At 39.4% G+C, this 19,478-nt stretch overlaps 1 protein-coding gene across 9 annotated transcripts in view; it reads left to right on the forward strand.

The window, feature by feature from the left end:
* The window catches only part of Erap1 (endoplasmic reticulum aminopeptidase 1), a 38,823-nt gene that overhangs the window by 10,434 nt on the left and 8,911 nt on the right, over positions 1 to 19,478 (forward strand). For 4 of the 9 annotated variants that reach the window (XM_087634820.1, XM_087634812.1, XM_087634817.1 and 1 more), the window contains 9 exon segments: positions 499 to 637; positions 3,195 to 3,329; positions 5,188 to 5,308; positions 6,269 to 6,423; positions 6,932 to 7,045; positions 16,984 to 17,115; positions 17,268 to 17,399; positions 17,508 to 17,579; positions 18,762 to 18,916. In XM_087634820.1, the coding sequence (XP_087490946.1) occupies positions 499 to 637; positions 3,195 to 3,329; positions 5,188 to 5,308; positions 6,269 to 6,423; positions 6,932 to 7,045; positions 16,984 to 17,115; positions 17,268 to 17,399; positions 17,508 to 17,579; positions 18,762 to 18,916 (1,155 nt within the window). 9 annotated transcript variants of the gene reach the window in all.

Consider the following 19,478-nt stretch of genomic DNA (forward strand, 5'->3'; position numbering starts at 1 on the left):
TGTTATACATGTGTATGCACCCATATGTATATAAGGTGAAAATAATGTCTTCTGAGTATTTTCATTCTTTATTGAGCAACTGAACTTGGTTAGAGACTGAATGGCCAGTGATCTCTGGGAAGCTACTTGTCTGTCCCTTAAGTGTTAAGGTTACAACTGCATATATATCTTCATACATGCTTTTTCATGTGGGTGCTAGAGATTTGATCTCAGGTCCATATGCTTGTAGGAACAGCACTTTACAAGCTGAGCTATCTCCATAGCCTCTCTTTACTGAAAAAATCTATTGACTCTAGAACTTGGGAGGCAAAGGCAGGTAGATCTCTGTGAGGCCAGCCTGCTGTCCATAGCTAGCCAGGGTTACACAGCAAGATCCTGTGTATAAATAAATAAATCAATAAATAAGGAGTAATATCCAAGGATCTTGAATTATAATACAAATACCTCATTTGGAGTCCCTGTTTCATTGCATTGATTTCATTTCACTTCTTGTTGTAGAATACTTGCAGCAACACAGTTTGAACCCACAGCTGCTAGAATGGCTTTTCCCTGCTTTGATGAGCCTGCCCTCAAGGCAAGTTTTTCCATCAAGATAAAGAGGGATCCAAGGCACCTGGCCATCTCCAACATGCCCTTGGTGAGTGTGAATGGAATCTGCTCCGGGGAAAACTGCCCTTCTCTGTGATGTCCAGTACTTTAACATTTCAGTTACCTTTGGTTTTATTTCTCGACAGTTATGTTTAATGGCTTTTCTCTTCCCTCGAACCAATGCTTTTGTTTCAAGTTTGTTGATAACCAACAAAACAATGCCCCTTAGAAAGTTCAGGTTTTCAATATGAATGATACACATGGGATGGAACTGTCAGGAATTCACACCAGGTTCAACAAATAGTTCCCTTCAGAAACTGCTCTCACCCTACTTTCTCCTGTGTTACTTTATGAGGATGTTAAGTAAAGAGCTTTGTGAAATTAAGCCGTACAGCATCTCCTAGTAATGTCAGATGCTACATCCATATAGTGCCACTAATGCATGAGCTGAACAAGGACAATGCCAGAGTAGACAGAAAAAGCCTATGATGAGCCTCAACCCTAAACAAATAATTACTGGCATCTAAGGAATGCTGAGAGTGGGAGAAATAAGTCTTTCCCAGGAAAGAGCACTCCAATTGGTTATACAAACTAATCAACTCTGAATTCAAGACAGAAAATAAAGAAGCTGAAAACCTACATACAAGTAGCATTTTGCAGAGTGATCATATATTCATGTAATAATTAATGAAAAATGAGGCCATGCATTTGAAAGAGAATAGGAGGGGTATATGGGAGGGTTTGCACAGAGGAAAGGGAAGGGAAGGGGGAAATGGTGTAGTTACATTTCAATCTAAATAATAATAATAATTACCATTTAATCGCTACTGACATTAACTGTATACCAGGTAGTTATATGTGTGACATTGGACAGGCATCCAAAAGAAGAATAGTATTTTCAGAGCCTGTATTTTTAGAGTTTAGCTCTGTTGAGTAGTCATTTTTTCAAGGTAGACGTGCGTAGCACTCTCCCAGATTTATAAGGCAGGAAGATGTTCATGCCCAAGAAATAAAACCATTCATCTGCTTTCTTTATCTCATGGATCATGGCTACTGAATCAAGTACAACTGCAGCTATGGTACAGCTGTGGTGCAGCTAGTGAGCACCATAACCAGGCAATACGTGGTTTCATTGTTCATAATTTATTTTTATTTGATGAGGTCCAGGGTAGAATAATCTATCTGGGATTCTAAAGAGCATTCATTTTCATTATGGTAGCCATGACAAAGGTACATAGAATCTAAGATAAACATATCTACACTACAAACCTGTGCCTATATTTTTAAACACCCAAAAGATTCCTTTATCAAGTAAATTCTGTGCACCCTAAAGGGCTGTGTTCTTTGCAAACTCTTACTAGCTAGCTCTGTTCCTGTTTCTACTTTTGCATATGAATAGAAAATACACTTTTCATATTATGATTTCTCACCCTAAGCAATGTTAACCATTGCTCTGTAGCACAGAAATGGATTACCTAATAAGAGTATCACAGTTCTAGGAAAATAACAGAGCATCGGGCATTTGAGAAAAAAATTCATAACCTTGTATATGAATGGCAAGGCGCTCTAGAGATAGCACAAAGATAATAACATCCGAATTTACTGGGTATCTGGGACCCACCTGAAAGCACAGGAAAGCCTCTAATACCATCTTGTTCCTGGATCAGGAAAGCCTTTCACTGGTAGAATCTAAATAAGAGTGGGCTAGCTTTCCAAACGGATGTGGTGCTGAGAGGAAGAACAATAGATATTTGGTAGTGGGGGCTGGAAAGTGAGATTCTATATACCACTAGAATGTTGAAAGTTTAGGCAATTGTAAGAGATTAAGTACATCTTACTTTATATTAGTACAATCAGGTTGCTTTCTTATTAATTAGCACATCAAAAATAGAAACTTGGGCTGGACATATGTAGAAACCATTTAGAGGAAAGGATAGCTTGAGATTCTTAAGGAGTAAAGCTAAGTTGTTTAGCAGAATTGGTTGAAATGACCAGAAAGTGACAGGTAAGCACCATACTTTGTAACTGATGGGAGTTAGAAAGTATGAGGACACAAAAACAGGCAACAGTGGAACTGACCATAGGAAATGTGTCCAACTGTTTGCTTCTCCCTGGGCTGTTTCTTTCTGTAAGAAACACTTACTGGGCTAAAGTGTTAGGCTCTCCCTCTGGGAGCACATCTCTTAGACTGTATGCACAAGCATGCAACCCTTTCTTTCTTCAAGACTTCTTGTATCATGGTTTTACTTAAAACTTATTCAAATAAAGTAAGGCTAAGTTTGAAAAAGATTTTGCACATTATGTAAAGTCATAGGGTATTTTCAACTTAATATAAACATCAGAAGTTCTTTTAGGTAGTGAATGGTTATATTTGTCCAGTGTAGAGTGTACTTATATTCCACAAAAAAGGAGAAAGAAATAGAATCAAATGGTCTGGCTCTGACCTCTAAATTATAGTCAGATAGCTCGTAGAGACTTTTAAAAATAATTATAGAAATTATTGTACTGGTCTCTTCAATATGTATTTTACATTGGGAGATTTCTTCTTATGATGTATGTTAATGTGTTGAACAATTGGATTACTTGGTTATTTACTCTGATAATAGGTGAAATCTGTGACTGTTGCTGAAGGACTCATAGAAGACCATTTTGACATCACTGTGAAAATGAGCACCTACCTTGTGGCCTTCATTATTTCTGATTTTAAGTCTGTGAGCAAGATGACTAAGAGTGGAGTCAAGGTAAGCCCATGATTGCCTCACAAGATGATCAACCTATGCTGATGGTTCTGGTTTCAAGACTGGTAGCGCTACATCTTAGGATTTCTTCAATCTTAGGAAAGACAGGATTCTAGTGTGACAGATGTTTACTTAATAGCAATGTCCTAGTAGCAGAAGGGTATAGAGCACTTAGCCATGTGTAAGTCACTAGTTACCTGGCTCTACTGCTCTTTAGCTCTCTGACCTCAGACTTTTTCCTTGTGGAATGTAGATTATACTTCTTTAAAATGTATGAGCTGTCCAGGTACCAGGGCAGAGATAGTCAGATCTCTAGGACTTTACGGCCAGCTTGGTCTACATAGTGAGTTCCAGGCTAACCAGAGCTACAGAGTGGGATGCCATGTCAAAAAAATAAGCAAACAGAGTATAAGGAGAATGGACAACATCTTGTAGAGGTTTTTAAGCTTGTGTCTCATTTTAATTATCTACAACATTAAAGGCAATGTTACTAGTTGTGGAGAGGAAAGAAGAAAAAGTTGCTTGCTGGTTTTGAGAAGGAATCTTTGGGAAGGACAATCTAAGTCAGAGAATGTTAGAATTATCTAGTAAAGGTCTTGCTTCAAGCATCATTTCAGTCCGGCCTTAGCACTTCTGCTTTCACAGTACTGTCATGTGGCCCAGAAGGAAAACATACTTTAAGGAGAACTGAAGTTACTGTATATGTAATGCTGTCCCTGAGGCCTGAGTAGCTGGGCTATTTTGAATTGCCATTTCTTCTTCTACTGCTGTGGGTATCTGAAAGAAAGTTAGTGGCTTAGGTGAAGAGAATACTATAATCTGCTCATTGCTTTGCATGTTTTGCTGACTCTATTGTGCATGATTTATTTATAATGTTTAAGCTAGGCTTATATTTTTAGTTCTCATCTTCCGTGCAACATACTAAATAAACATACATATTTTATGGCCATTGGGTATGCAAATATATGTATTTTATATTCTGGTCATGGCTATCATCATATCTGAGGTTTTTGTGCATTTTATTTCTGTAGCTTTTCATGTTATCTTGTTTCTTTGTATTTATTATGCTTATTCCTCAGTCAAAAGTGGACTCTTCTAGAACATGTGTCTTTGCTCCTGCCAAATCACAGAATACTTCCAATTCAAAGATAACCTTAAATAAGGGTATTAGATTCAGGACTTTATGTTGCCTAGTTACTTTTAGTTCCAACTTTTAAGAATTTTGAGGGTTCATTTTAAACTATAGCTTTCTTAAAGATTGTTCCATTCTTCTATATGTAATACCATTGAATAACAAAACTTTTCTTCCTTCCTTTTCTGTCTTTTCCTTCCGTCCTTCCTTCATTCCATCCTGTTTTATTTTCTTTCACTTACAGTTTCTTTGAGAGAAGTGTGATTTATTTTTAGTTTAATAATATGCTAATGAAGAAGCGTTGGAGTTTGGTTTTATGGAGGGTTCATATTTCCTGCTATTCTTCCTGCCTTGGCTAGTACCTGATCCCAACTTTTGTTCTTAGAATCCTGTCAATGATATGAGAATCAGAGATCGAGTCCATTTGTATTGGTCTTGGATCTACAGGGGAAAGATGGTTATGGTGCCCTACTGACTTCCTCTCATATAGTATTATATTACTGCTTTCTGAAAATAGTTGAGAAAACTGCTTTGAGGCTTTTTTGTAGCTTTTTGTAGTTATTTTCAGAAATGAAGTTGATTAGGAGCAGTCAGAATTAAAATAATGGAATTCCTAATTGTCTTCTGTAGTATTGACATCCATATCTCATAGTAAGAAGCCATTATTCTCTCCAGCTCTAGTGGGAAGCCATTATGTTATCTGAGTATCATCCTGTTCTTCCACTTTAGGTCTCTGTGTATGCTGTGCCAGACAAGATAAATCAAGCAGATTATGCTCTGGATGCTGCAGTGACTCTTCTAGAGTTTTATGAGGATTATTTCAGCATTCCATATCCTTTACCCAAGCAAGGTAGAGGACTATTAGCATTTCCAGGTGGCATTTGATGACCCCTATCATAGATAATATTATTGTTACTGGTGCATCCCCATGATTCTCTATATTGCCTTTCAGGTAATGAAATTCCCAGCAAGGTTCAAACAATAGGCTGATCCTTCTGATAGTCCCCTCACCTCTGGTGTATCCAATCAACTGTTAATGACAGATCACTATGCAGTTCCTGACAGTGCAGTCTGAGGATGGCTTTGCCCTAGGGTCATTAGCAGGAGGCAGAAGAGTGCAGGGCTTCATTTCTTTCCTTTTGTCATTATCAGTACATATTTCTCAGGAAAATAAGAAACCAGCTCAAAAAACTCTGAAGGACTACATATGCCAACTGTAAGAAAGTGCAGATTTTATGTGCACTCTCAAAGCTATTGACTATTGTGTTTTAGGAGTATAGCTGTAGGCATCCAAAATATAGTACATTACTCAGGTATTTTTTTTTTTTTGATTATTCAGTTCCCAAACTCATGGTCTAAATATGAGAGATGGGGCCAAGCCTCAGACCTGTTTTTCCAGATACTCAAGAGGCTGAGGCAGAAGAATTGGAAGTTGAAGGTCAGACTTGAGGGAGACGTGTCTCAAAATAAAAAGTAAAGAGAAGCATGGGGCATGTAGCTCAATGGCAGAACACTCATCTAGGATGTACAGGGCCCTAGGTTCAATCCAAATACTGACGAATAAAAGGGGATAGAAGGAAAAAGAAATCAGAAGAGATGTACTGAGAGGCTTGAGACCTAAGGCTGACTTAGTCACACTGGCAGCAACATGATATTCAGGGAGTCTTTTTCCACCAGAAAAGGTCCTTGCCCCTGGAGCTCCGTAATTCTGCATTCTTGGGCTTAGGTTTTCATTTTATCCTTCATTCTGATATTTAGGGCAATATGCAGCTATGAGATTGATAATGAGCTGTATTCCTTCCTACCCAAGATCTTGCTGCAATTCCAGACTTTCAGTCTGGTGCTATGGAAAACTGGGGCCTGACCACATACAGAGAATCTGCTTTGTTATATGATAAAGAAAAGTCTTCTGCATCCAGTAAGCTTGGCATCACAATGACTGTATCCCATGAACTGGCTCACCAGGTAGGAAAGTTTACTCATACTTAATTTTTTGTTCTTTGAAAATTTCATAGGGACTTAAAATGACATAGGATTATAGCCACTCTATTTCTACTCCCATTCAACTCTTCCTGGATCCTCCTAGCAAAACAACTACATCCCAACTTCATGTCTTCTTCCTTTTTTCTTTTTAATAACTCACCAAACCCAATTAGTGCTATACATATAAGCATGGTTGGGATCCTTTGCTGGAGAATAGGCAGTCTGACGGCAGCCACATGGGACAAATGAAGCTACTCATATAGCTATCGTGTTTTCTTTTTCATTTCAGAGGAAAGTTGTTTTGAGTTTTTTAATTAATGTTGAAAAGTCCTTATGTTTACTCTGATAAAATGTTAAATACATTTACATTGTTAAACTGGTAATCATTTTCCATGTCTCTAAGTTTGTTATATTTGTTTCTGCCATAGTACATATAGACAGTACAGTTTCACCATAAAATTGAAAATAAGCAGTCATATTTTCCTTTCAGTGGTTCGGGAACTTGGTCACAATGGAATGGTGGAATGACCTTTGGCTCAATGAAGGATTTGCCAAATTTATGGAGTTTGTGTCTGTCACTGTGACCCATCCTGAATTAAAAGTTGTACGTAGTTGTTTATGTTTTTATCTTAGGTTAATCTATTGGTGTTTTTTAAAAAACATTTTGTTTACATTTCAAATGATATCCCCCTTCTGGGTTACTCTTCCACAATCCCCCATCCTATACCCCTTTCCCCCCTCCCCTTTGCCTCTATGAGGGTGCTCTTCCACTCACTCAACCACTCCCATCTCACTGCCCTAACATTCCCCTCTGTTGGGGAATGAAGCCTCCACAAGACCAAGTGCCTCCCCTCCCACTAATATCAGATAAGGCCATCCTCTGCTACACATGTATCTCAAGCCATGGATCCCTCCCTGTATATACTCTTTGGTTGGTGGTTTAGTCCCTGGGAGCTGTGGGTGGTCTAGTTAGTTGATATTGTTCTTCCTATGGGGTTGCCATCCCCTTCAGCTCCCTTGGTCCTTCCCATAGCTCTCCCTTTGAGGTTCCTGGGCTCAGTCTGATGGTTAGGTGTATTTGCATCTGTATTAGTCAGGTGCAGGTAGAACCTCTCAAGGAACAGCCACACCAGACTGCTCTCAGCAAGAGTTTCTTGGCATCAGCAGTAGTGTCATGACTAATGTATGAACAGATGGGATGGGTTCCTAGGTGGGTCAGTCTCTGTTCATTTTATTTTATTTTATTTTATTTTATTTTATTTTATTTTATTTTATTTTTTGTCCCTGTCTTTCCTTTGGAAAGACATTTCTGGGTTACAAATTTTGAGATGGGTGGGTGATCTCATCACCTTCAGCTATTGCTGATGCCAAGAAGTGCTTGCTGACAGGAGCCTGGTGTGGCTGTTTCTTGAGAGGTTCTACTTGTACATGACCAATACAGATGCAAATACTCACAGCCAACCATCAGAATGAGCCTGAGGACCTCAGTGGAAGAGCTATGGAAAGGACTGAGGTAGGTGAAGGTGATTGCAACTCGGGGCAGTGCCTATCTACTAGAGGCAGTCTCTACAGGTTCTATCTCCCCTTTGTTGGGTATTTCAGCTAAAGTTATTGCCTTTGGGTCCTGTGAGCCTCTCACTTCCCTGGAATCTGGGACTTTATAGTGACTACCCCCAGTTCCCCATTCCCTACTGCTACATGTTTCTATTCAACTTCTTGACCCTCTGTACTTCTCTCCTGTCCCTTCCAATACCTGATCCTGACCCTCTTTACCCTCCCCCTCTTCTTTCCCTCCAGTTGCTCCCTTCCTCTTCCTCCTCTGATTATTTTATTTTCCCATCTATGTAGAATTGAAACATCTATACTTTGGTCTTCCTTTTTCATAAGCTCCATATGGTTTGTGAATTGTATCGTGGGTATTCTGAGCTTCAACAAGCATATTAAGCATTTTTAAGTATAGAATTTATAGAAATGATAACTTCACTGGAAACTTAGAGACAAGTCATGTTTGAAAATGCTAACTGGACTTTCAATATAAATGATATCTTCCCTTAACATTAAAGAAATAGAGCTAATGAGAGGCTGACTGCCATTTTCCAATGTTCAGGGTATTCATTGTGATTTAAATACTTGATACATATTACTATTAATATGCATAGAATCCAAATTGGCACACTGCATTTTATTCAATTTTTATTCAAGTAACCTCATATTACATTATCAACCTAGACTTCTAGATCACAAATTTAATTTAGAATTCATATGTAATTTTTTTATCTTTATTAACTTGGGTATTTCTTATTTACATTTCAATTGTTATTCCCCTTCCCGGTTTCCGGGCCAACATCCCACTAACCCCTCCCACTCCCCTTCTATATGGGCTTCCCCTCTCCATCCTCCCCCCATTACCACCCTCCCCCCAACAATCGTGTTCACTAGGTGTTCAGTCTTGGCAGAACCAAGGGCTTCCCCTTCCACTGGTGCTCTTACTAGGCTATTCATTGCTACCTATGAGGTTGGAGTCCAGGGTCAGTCCATGTATAGTCTTTGGGTAGTGGATTAGTCCCTGGAAGCTCTGGTTGCTTGGCATTGTTGTTCATATGGGGTCTCGAGCCCCTTCAAGCTCTTCCAGTCCTTTCTCTGATTCCTTCAATGGGGGTCCCATTCTCAGTTCAGTGGTTTGCTGCTGGCATTAGCCTATGTATTTGCTGTATTCTGGGTGTGTCTCTCAAGAGAGATCTACATCCGGTTCCTGTCAGCCTGCACTTCTTTGCTTCATCCATCTTATCTAATTGGGTGGCTGTATATGTATGGGCCACATATGGGGCAGGCTCTGAATGGGTGTTCCTTCTGCCTCTGTTCTAAACTTTGCCTCTCTATTCCCTGCCAAGGGTATTCTTGTTCCCCTTTTAAAGAAGGAGTGAAGCATCTGCATTTTGGTCATCCTTCTTGAGTTTCATGTGTTCTGTGCATCTAGGGTAATTCGAGCATTTGGGCTAACAACCACTTATCAATGAGTGCATACCATGTGTGTTTTTCTGTGATTGGGTTACTTCACTCAGGATGATATTTTCCAGTTTCATCCATTTGCCTATGAATTTCATAAAGTCATTGTTTTTGATAGCTGAGTAATATTCCATTGTGTAGATGTACCACATTTTCTGTATCCATTCCTCTGTTGAAGGGCATCTGGGTTCTTCTCATATGTAAATTTTTTTTTTTTAGAAACATGGGATTCATTTACTCAATCACACACTTTTACAGCTTTTAGAATTCTTTTGTTCTCAAGTTTTTTTTTTTTTTTTTTACTAACTTGAGTATTTCTTATATACATTTCAAGTGTTATTCCCTTTCCCGGTTTCCGGGCAAACATCCCCCTCCCCCCTCCCCTTCCTTATGGGTGTCCCCCTCCCAACCCTCCCCCCATTGCCGCCCTCCCCCCATAGTCTAGTTCACTGGGGGTTCAGTCTTAGCAGGACCCAGGGCTTCCCCTTCCACTGGTGCTCTTACTAGGATATTCATTGCTACCTATGGGGTCAGAGTCCAGGGTCAGTCCATGTATAGTCTTTAGGTAGTGGCTTAGTCCCTGGAAGCTCTGGTTGCTTGACTTTGTTGTACTTTTGGGGTCTCGAGCCCCTTCAAGCTCTTCCAGTTCTTTCTCTGATTCCTTCAACGGGAGACCTATTCTCAGTTCAGTGGTTTGCTGCTGGCATTCGCCTCTGTATTTGCTGTATTCTGGCTGTGTCTCTCAGGAGAGATCTACATCCGGCTCCTGTCGGTCTGCACTTCTTTGCTTCATCCATCTTGTCCAATTGGGTGGCTGTATATGTATGGGCCACCTGTGGGGTAGGCTCTGAATGGGTGTTCCTTCAGTCTCTGTTTTAATCTTTGCCTCTCCCTTCCCAGCCAAGGGTATTCTTTTTCCTCATTTAAAGAAGGAGTGAAGCATTCACATTTTGATCATCCGTCTTGAGTTTCGTTTGTTCTAGGGATCTAGGATAATTCAAGCATTTGGGCTAATAGCCACTTATCAATGAGTGCATACCATGTATGTCTTTCTGTGATTGGGTTAGCTCACTCAGGATGATATTTTCCAGTTCCAACCATTTGCCTATGAATTTCATAAACTCGTTGTTTTTGATAGCTGAGTAATATTCCATTGTGTAGATGTACCACATTTTCTGTATCCATTCCTCTGTTGAAGGGCATCTGGGTTCTTTCCATTTTCTGGCTATTATAAATAAGGCTGCGATGAACATAGTGGAGCACGTGTCTCTTTTATATGCTGAGGCATCTTTTGGGTATATGCCCAAGAGAGGTATAGCTGGATCCTCAGGCAGTTCAATGTCCAATTTTCTGAGGAACCTCCAGACTGATTTCCAGAATGGTTTTACCAGTCTGCAATCCCACCAACAATGGAGGAGTGTTCCTCTTTCTTCACATCCTCGCCAGCATCTGCTGTCACCTGAGTTTTTGATCTTAGCCATTCTCACTGGTGTGAGGTGAAATCTCAGGGTTGTTTTGATTTGCATTTCCCTTATGACTAAAGATGTTGAACATTTCTTTAGGTGTTTCTCAGCCATTCGGCATTCCTCAGCTGTGAATTCTTTGTTTAGCTCTGAACCCCATTTTTTAATAGGGCTATTTGTTTCCCTGAGGTCTAACTTCTTGAGTTCTTTGTATATTTTGGATATAAGGCCTCTATCTGTTGTAGGATTGGTAAAGATCTTTTCCCAATCTGTTGGTTGCCGTTTTGTCCTAACCAGAGTGTCCTTTGCCTTACAGAAGCTTTGCAGTTTTATGAGATCCCATTTGTCGATTCTTGATCTTAGAGCATAAGCCATTGGTGTTTTGTTCAGGAAATTTTTTCCAGTGCCCATGTGTTCCAGATGCTTCCCTAGTTTTTCTTCTATTAGTTTGAGTGTGTCTGGTTTGATGTGGAGGTCCTTGATCCACTTGGACTTAAGCTTTGTACAGGGTGATAAGCATGGATCGATCTGCATTCTTCTACATGTTGCCCTCCAGTTGAACCAGCACCATTTGCTGAAAATGCTATCTTTTTTCCATTGGATGGTTTTGGCTCCTTTGTCAAAAATCAAGTGACCATAGGTGTGTGGGTTCATTTCTGGGTCTTCAATTCTATTCCATTGGTCTATCTGTCTGTCTCTGTACCAATACCATGCAGTTTTTATCACTATTGCTCTGTAATACTGCTTGAGTTCAGGGATAGTGATTCCCCCTGAAGTCCTTTTATTGTTGAGGATAGCTTTAGCTATCCTGGGTTTTTTGTTATTCCAGATGAATTTGCAAATTGTTCTGTCTAACTCTTTGAAGAATTGGATTGGTATTTTGATGGGGATTGCATTGAATCTGTAGATTGCTTTTGGTAAAATGGCCATTTTTACTAAATTAATCCTGCCAATCCATGAGCATGGGAGATCTTTCCATCTTCTGAGGTCTTCTTCAATTTCTTTCCTCAGTGTCTTGAAGTTCTTATTGTACAGATCTTTTACTTGCTTGGTTAAAGTCACACCGAGGTACTTTATATTATTTGGGTCTATTATGAAGGGTGTCGTTTCCCTAATTTCTTTCTCGGCTTGTTTCTCTTTTGTATAGAGGAAGGCAACTGATTTATTTGAGTTAATTTTATACCCAGCCACTTTGCTGAAGTTGTTTATCAGCTTTAGTAGTTCTCTGGTGGAACTTTTGGGATCACTTAAATATACTATCATGTCATCTGCAAATAGTGATATTTTGACCTCTTCTTTTCCGATCTGTATCCCCTTGATCCCCTTTTGTTGTCTGATTGCTCTGGCTAGAACTTCAAGAACTATATTGAATAAGTAGGGAGAGAGTGGGCAGCCTTGTCTAGTCCCTGATTTTAGTGGGATTGCTTCAAGTTTCTCTCCATTTAGTTTAATGTTAGCAACTGGTTTGCTGAATATGGCTTTTACTATGTTTAGGTATGGGCCTTGAATTCCTATTCTTTCCAGGACTTTTATCATGAAGGGGTGTTGAATTTTGTCAAATGCTTTCTCAGCATCTAATGAAATGATCATGTGGTTCTGTTCTTTCAGTTTGTTTATATAATGGATCACGTTGATGGTTTTCCGTATATTAAACCATCCCTGCATGCCTGGGATGAAGCCTACTTGATCATGGTGGATGATTGTTTTGATGTGCTCTTGAATTCGGTTTGCCAGAATTTTATTGAGTATTTTTGCATCGATATTCATAAGGGAAATTGGTCTGAAGTTCTCTTTCTTTGTTGTGTCTTTGTGTGGTTTAGGTATAAGAGTAATTGTGGCTTCGTAGAAGGAATTCGGTAGGGCTCCATCTGTTTCAATTTTGTGGAATAGTTTGGATAATATTGGTATGAGGTCTTCTATGAAGGTTTGATAGAATTCTGCACTAAACCCGTCTGGACCTGGGCTCTTTTTGGTTGGGAGACCTTTAATGACTGCTTCTATTTCCTTAGGAGTTATGGGGTTGTTTAACTGGTTTATCTGTTCCTGATTTAACTTCGATACCTGGTATCTGTCTAGGAAATTGTCCATTTCCTGAAGATTTTCAAATTTTGTTGAATATAGGTTTTTGTAGTAAGATCTGATGATTTTTTGAATTTCCTCTGAATCTGTAGTTATGTCTCCCTTTTCATTTCTGATTTTGTTAATTTGGACGCACTCTCTGTGTCCTCTCGTTAGTCTGGCTAAGGGTTTATCTATCTTGTTGATTTTCTCAAAGAACCAACTTTTGGTTCTGTTGATTCTTTCTGTGGTCTTTTTGTTTCTACTTGGTTGATTTCAGCTCTGAGTTTGATTATTTCCTGCCTTCTACTCCTCCTGGGTGTATTTGCTTCTTTTTGTTCTAGAGCTTTTAGGTGTGCTGTCAAGCTGCTTACATATGCTCTTTCCTGTTTCTTTCTGCAGGCACTCAGCGCTATGAGTTTTCCTCTTAGCACAGCTTTCATTGTGTCCCAGAAGTTTGGGTATGTTGTACCTTCATTTTCATTAAATTCTAAAAAGTTTTTAATTTCTTTCTTTATTTCTTCCTTGACCAGGTTATCATTGAGTAGAGCATTGTTCAATTTCCACGTATATGTGGGCATTCTTCCCTTATTGTTATTGAAGAGCAGTTTTAGGCCGTGGTGGTCCGATAGCACGCATGGGATTATTTCTATCTTTCTGTATCTGTTGAGGCCCGTTTTTTGACCAATTATATGGTCAATTTTGGAGAAAGTACCATGAGGAGCTGAGAAGAAGGTATATCCTTTTGCTTTAGGATAGAATGTTCTTTAAATATCCGTTAAGTCCATTTGGCTCATGACTTCTCTTAGTCTGTCGACATCACTGTTTAATTTCTGTTTCCATGATCTGTCCATTGATGAGAGTGGGGTGTTGAAATCTCCCACTATTATTGTGTGAGGTGCAATGTGTGCTTTGAGCTTTAGTAAGGTTTCTTTTACGTATGTAGGTGCCCTTGTATTTGGGGCATAGATATTTAGGATTGAGAGTTCATCTTGGTGGATTTTTCCTTTGATGAATATGAAGTGTCCTTCCTTATCTTTTTTGATGACTTTTAGTTGGAAATTGATTTTATTTGATATTAGAATGGCTACTCCAGCTTGCTTCTTCTGACCATTTGCTTGGAAAGTTGTTTTCCAGCCTTTCACTCTGAGGTAGTGTCTGTCTTTGTCTCTGAGGTGTGTTTCTTGTAGGCAGCAGAATGCAGGGTCCTCATTGTGTATCCAGTTTGTTAATCTATGTCTTTTTATTGGGGAGTTGAGGCCATTGATATTGAGAGATATTAAGGAATAGTGATTATTGCTTCCCGTTATATTCATATTTGGATGTGATGTTATGTTTGTGTGCTTTCATTCTCTTTGTTTTGTTGCCAAGACGATTAGTTTCTTGCTTCTTCTAGGGTATAGCTTGCCTCCTTATGTTGGGCTTTACCATTTATTATCCTTTGTAGTGCTGGATTTGTGGAAAGATATTGTGTAAATTTGGTTTTGTCATGGAATATCTTGGTTTCTCCATCAATGTTAATTGAGAGTTTTGCTGGATACAGTAACCTGGGCTGGCATTTGTGTTCTCTTAGGGTCTGTATAACATCAGTCCAGGATCTTCTGGCCTTCATAGCTTCTGGCGAGAAGTCTGGTGTGATTCTGATAGGTCTCCCTTTATATGTTACTTGACCTTTTTCCCTTACTGCTTTTAATATTCTTTCTTTATTTTGTGAGTTTGGTGTTTTGACAATTATGTGACGGGAGGTGTTTCTTTTCTGGTCCAATCTATTTGGAGTTCTGTAGGCTTCTTGTATGTCTATGGGTATCTCTTTTTTTAGGTTAGGGAAGTTTTCTTCTATGATTTTGTTGAAGATATTTACTGGTCCTTTGAGCTGGGAGTCTTCACTCTCTTCTATACCTATTATCCTTAGGTTTGATCTTCTCATTGAGTCCTGGATTTCCTGTATGTTTTGGACCAGTAGCTTTTTCCACTTTACATTATCTTTGACAGTTGAGTCAATGATTTCTATGGAATCTTCTGCCCCTGAGATTCTCTCTTCCATCTCTTGTATTCTGTTGGTGAAGCTTGTATCTACAGCTCCTTGTCTCTTCTTTTGGTTTTCTATATCCAGGGTTGTTTCCATGTGTTCTTTCTTGATTGCTTCTATTTCCATTTTTAATTCCTTCAACTGTTTGATTGTGTTTTCCTGGAATTCTTTCAGGGATTTTTGTGTCTCCTCTCTATGGGCTTCTACTTGTTTATTTATGTTTTCCTGGAATTCTTTCAGGGATTTTTGTGTCTCCTCTCTATGGGCTTCTACTTGTTTATTTATGTTTTCCTGGAATTCTTTCAGGGATTTTTGCGATTCTTTCAGGCATTTTTGCGATTCCTCTCTGTAGGCTTCTACTTGTTCTCTAAGGGAGTTCTTCACGTCTTTCTTGAAGTCCTCCAGCATCATGATCAAAAATGATTTTGGAACTAGATCTTGCTTTTCTGGTGTGTTTGGATATTCCATGTTTGTTTTGATGGGAGAATTGGGCTCCGATGGTGCCATGTAGTCTTGGTTTCTGTTGCTTGGGTTCCTACGCTTGCCTCTCGCCATCAGATTATCTCTAGTGTTACTTTGTTCTGCTGTTTCTGACAGTGGCTAGACTGTCCTATAAGCCTGTGTGTCAGGAGTGCTGTAGACCTGTTTTCCTCTCTTTCAGTCAGTTATGGGGACAGAGTGTTCTGCTTTCCGGCGTGTGGTTTTTCCTCTCTACAGGTCTTCAGCTGTTCCTGTGGGCCTGTGTCTTGAGTTCACCAGGCAGCTTTCTTGCAGCAGAAAAGTTGGTCTTACCTGTGGTTCCGAGGCTCAAGTTCGCTCGTGGGGTGCTACCCACGGGCTCTCTGCAGCGGCAGCAACCAGGAAGACCTGTGCCGCCGTTTCCGGGAGCTTCAGTGCACCAGGGTTCCAGATGGTCTTTGGCTTTTTCCTCTGGCGTCCGAGATGTGTGTGCAGAGAGCAGTCTCTTCTGGTTTCCCAGGCTTGTCTGCCTCTCTGAAGGTTCAGCTCTCCCTCCCATGGGATTTGGGTGCAGAGAACTGTTTATCCGGTCTGTTTCCTTCTGGTTCTGGTGGTGTCTCAGGTACAGGGGTCCTGCCGCTCCTGGGCCCTCCCCCACGGGAGCCCAGAGGCCTTATACAGTTTCCTCTTGGGCCAGGGATGTGGGCAGGGGTGAGCAGTGTTGGTGGTCTCTTCCGCTCTGCAGCCTTAGGAGTGCCCACCTGACCAGGCGGTTGGGTCTCTCTCTCACAGGGTCTGGGGGCAGAGAGCTGCTGCAGGCCGGGATCCGCGGGTTATATGTAAATTTAAACACCATGTTTTAACTGTAGAGAAATCATAAGCAGCAAGCAAAAATAAATTCACTTTTATAAAAAAGTCAATGTTTAGTAAATTCTTTTTACTTATGGGTAGTTATTTTCCACATTCACATATATGTACCTATAATCCATTTATAAGTAGTTATAGTGTACATATTTTATTATTATGCCATGCATTATAAGTTTATTCTGCTTCTACATAATCTTTAATAATAAAAATTACTATGGATTCACAGTTGACTGAATATACCAAGTAAAGAAAGCTACTTACACATTTATCAATTTAATTCATTGTTTTTCACCGTAAGTCCCAAAGTTAAATATATATGCTTGTATAGAATCACTATACATTTTACTTCCCTATTTTTGTAGCTTTTGGGATACAAGTAAAATGATCTTTCTAGGTTAAGGTGAAATTAAATTTATTCCAAAGTGGTGAAAATAAATGAAATATTAATGGCTTATTTACAGCCTCAGTTTCTTAGATGTTTAGATCTTTCTTTAGAAAGATTAGCAATAGTATTAGCTAGAAATATGAGGTCAGTTGGCACAGAAATTGGAATTCTAGTCCTGTTCTGCAGACTAAGCCTTCCTAATTTCATTGTATTTACCTAAATGTAGGTTAGGAGTGATACTTTCTCTCCTTTATTTCTGTTCTCTTTGCCAATAGGAAGAATATTTTTTTGGCAAGTGTTTTAATGCAATGGAAGTTGATGCATTAAACTCCTCTCACCCTGTATCCACACCTGTGGAGAATCCTGCACAGATTCGGGAGATGTTTGATGAGGTTTCTTATGAAAAGGTAAAAGCAGACTGCAGTGATGCAACTACTAAATTCATTAGTAGTTGGCCGTCAATCCTAATGATAAGATTCTCATCAATCTTGAAAAACTAAATGTAGCTTCATTGAAATATATAAACTACAGATAGGGACATTTTTTCTTATCTTTTCAGGGTGCTTGTATTCTGAATATGCTAAGAGATTATCTGAGTGCAGATACATTTAAAAGAGGAATTGTACAGTATCTTCAAAAGTATAGTTATAAAAACACGAAAAATGAGGACCTGTGGAATAGCATGATGCATGTGAGTGGTGCTCAAAAGCTCTGCATTTGTAGCTGGCCAGCTGACTGCCTTAAAAGAACCAAAGTATTTTCTAGAGAAATGAGAGTGACTTGTTATTTTTGGTTTTAGATTTGTCCCACAGATGGCACACAAACAATGGATGGCTTTTGCTCTAGGAACCAACACTCATCATCAACCTCAGTAAGTCTCTCAGCCTGTCTTTGTCCACCCATGCATGTTCTTCTCCATATTCTTTGAGTGGTATCACTGCCAAATTTTTGAGGTCCTCAGTTAAATCACCTCATTCCAGGCAGATCTGCATTCAAATTGAATCAGGCTAACAGTCTTTTACAGATTTTCCTAAGAATTGTCTATGCAAAGGGGGTCTGAACCTTAGGGACAGAACTTCTCACAAACACTAATTCCTTTCACTTCACTCTTCCTACAACAGTGGATTTAGGACAAGTTTCAGTGGCAGGTTAGGACTGGATTATACCAGTCATTCTAGAGCACTGAATTTGAAAAATGACAAAAGGGCAGAGAAATCTTAGACACTTACTGTGCATCAGGCACATGTTGAATGATTGGGCATATAATGTCCTTTACTTCTCTCAACAGACCCATGACTCACGTGCTATTACTATTCAGGTCTTTGTGATAGGAATGTGATATCGAAATCATATGGTGGGTTAACTTGCAGAGCAGGGATTTAAATTCCATTTTGACTCATGTTTTCAACTGTTCAGCTATCAAATATTCATGTCATCTTAGCCACAAAATGGTCTGATTCTGTTTAATCTGTATTTGTGGAATATTTCCATAGACAGCTATGGGTGACTAGAAATAAAAACAATTTTATTTGCCATATTTTTATTTCCTTGTTTTACTTGCTTTCAGAGATTGTTTCATTAATAGTTTCTAGCTTATGCAGTAGAATACTTTTTCTTTATGTTTTCCCAAGAGCGTTTTCAATACAGAGGAACTTTGTATTTCCAGTTGCTGCTTAGGTGCAAGCCATCACTGAGCTGTCAAAATAGAAGCACAGCTTATTCATGGAATAGTTTTTCCACTCTTTTGTTCAAGAGCCAGCACAGTCATGCTGCTTTTGAAAACCTGACTGCTTCCTCATCCCTTCTTTCATTCTCTTGCTTACACGACAGCTTGGTATCCATGTGGTATGCCTGGCCGTTAGCTGTGCCAAGCAGGGACAAGAAATGTGGGTTTGGAGGAGGTAATAGAAAGGTAGACAGTCAAGGATTAATGGTTGGGAACAGGAGGGGAGGGTAGGCAAGGTAAGAAGCTGGAGAACAATGGAACACAAGCTGGCCTCCTCAGAGGCAGATCTCATATGATGCATCCCTCCCCCTTTTGTCTATAAACCAGCACTGGCGTCAGGAGGTTATAGATATAAAGAGCATGATGAACACATGGACACTGCAGAAGGGCTTTCCTCTGATAACCATCACTGTAAGAGGGCGGAATGTGCACTTGAAGCAAGAACACTACATGAAAGGTTCTGAATGCTTCCCAGAGACTGGGTAATGTTCACAGTGGGAATCTCCTTCTGGGTGGGATACAGTTTTCATTTTGAAACCTAACCCTTACTCCTTTCCTTAAGTCCTTCAGCTGAAGCTGTGTGTTCTATATAGTTGACCTGTAGTCCTACCTTCCCAAAAGGATTCAAAGGCTTTGAATCTCTGTAAAACTGACAGCCTGTCACTTTTACATTCTCCCATCTGCAGTTTAATAGGATGTCATTTCTAGTTGTTGGCTTAAAGTCAGCTCTGATCTAAGTAAGTAGTTGCTGTGAAGTCACAATAGTCACCAACATTGATAGGACTTGACAAAAGAATTTATGTGATTTCCAGGAATTAAGGAATATTCAATTCTCTTCTTCAGATGTCTGAGTTACATCCTAAAAGACATTAGCATGTGCCTTGGAAGAGTTATTATTAGAAATAATGTATTGTAACTTATGAAATATTTGATGTATCTTAAACTAATTCAATCAGAACACAGAAAAATTGGCAAAAAATTCTATATATGCTTTTTATAAATATGTATTAACTCTATCGAGTTATGATTTTCTATGTATATATA

The sequence above is a fragment of the Rattus norvegicus genome, chromosome 2 (genome assembly GCF_021556685.1).
Source record: "Rattus norvegicus strain SHRSP/BbbUtx chromosome 2, alternate assembly SHRSP_T2T, whole genome shotgun sequence".
NCBI classification, from domain to species: Eukaryota; Metazoa; Chordata; class Mammalia; order Rodentia; family Muridae; genus Rattus; species Rattus norvegicus.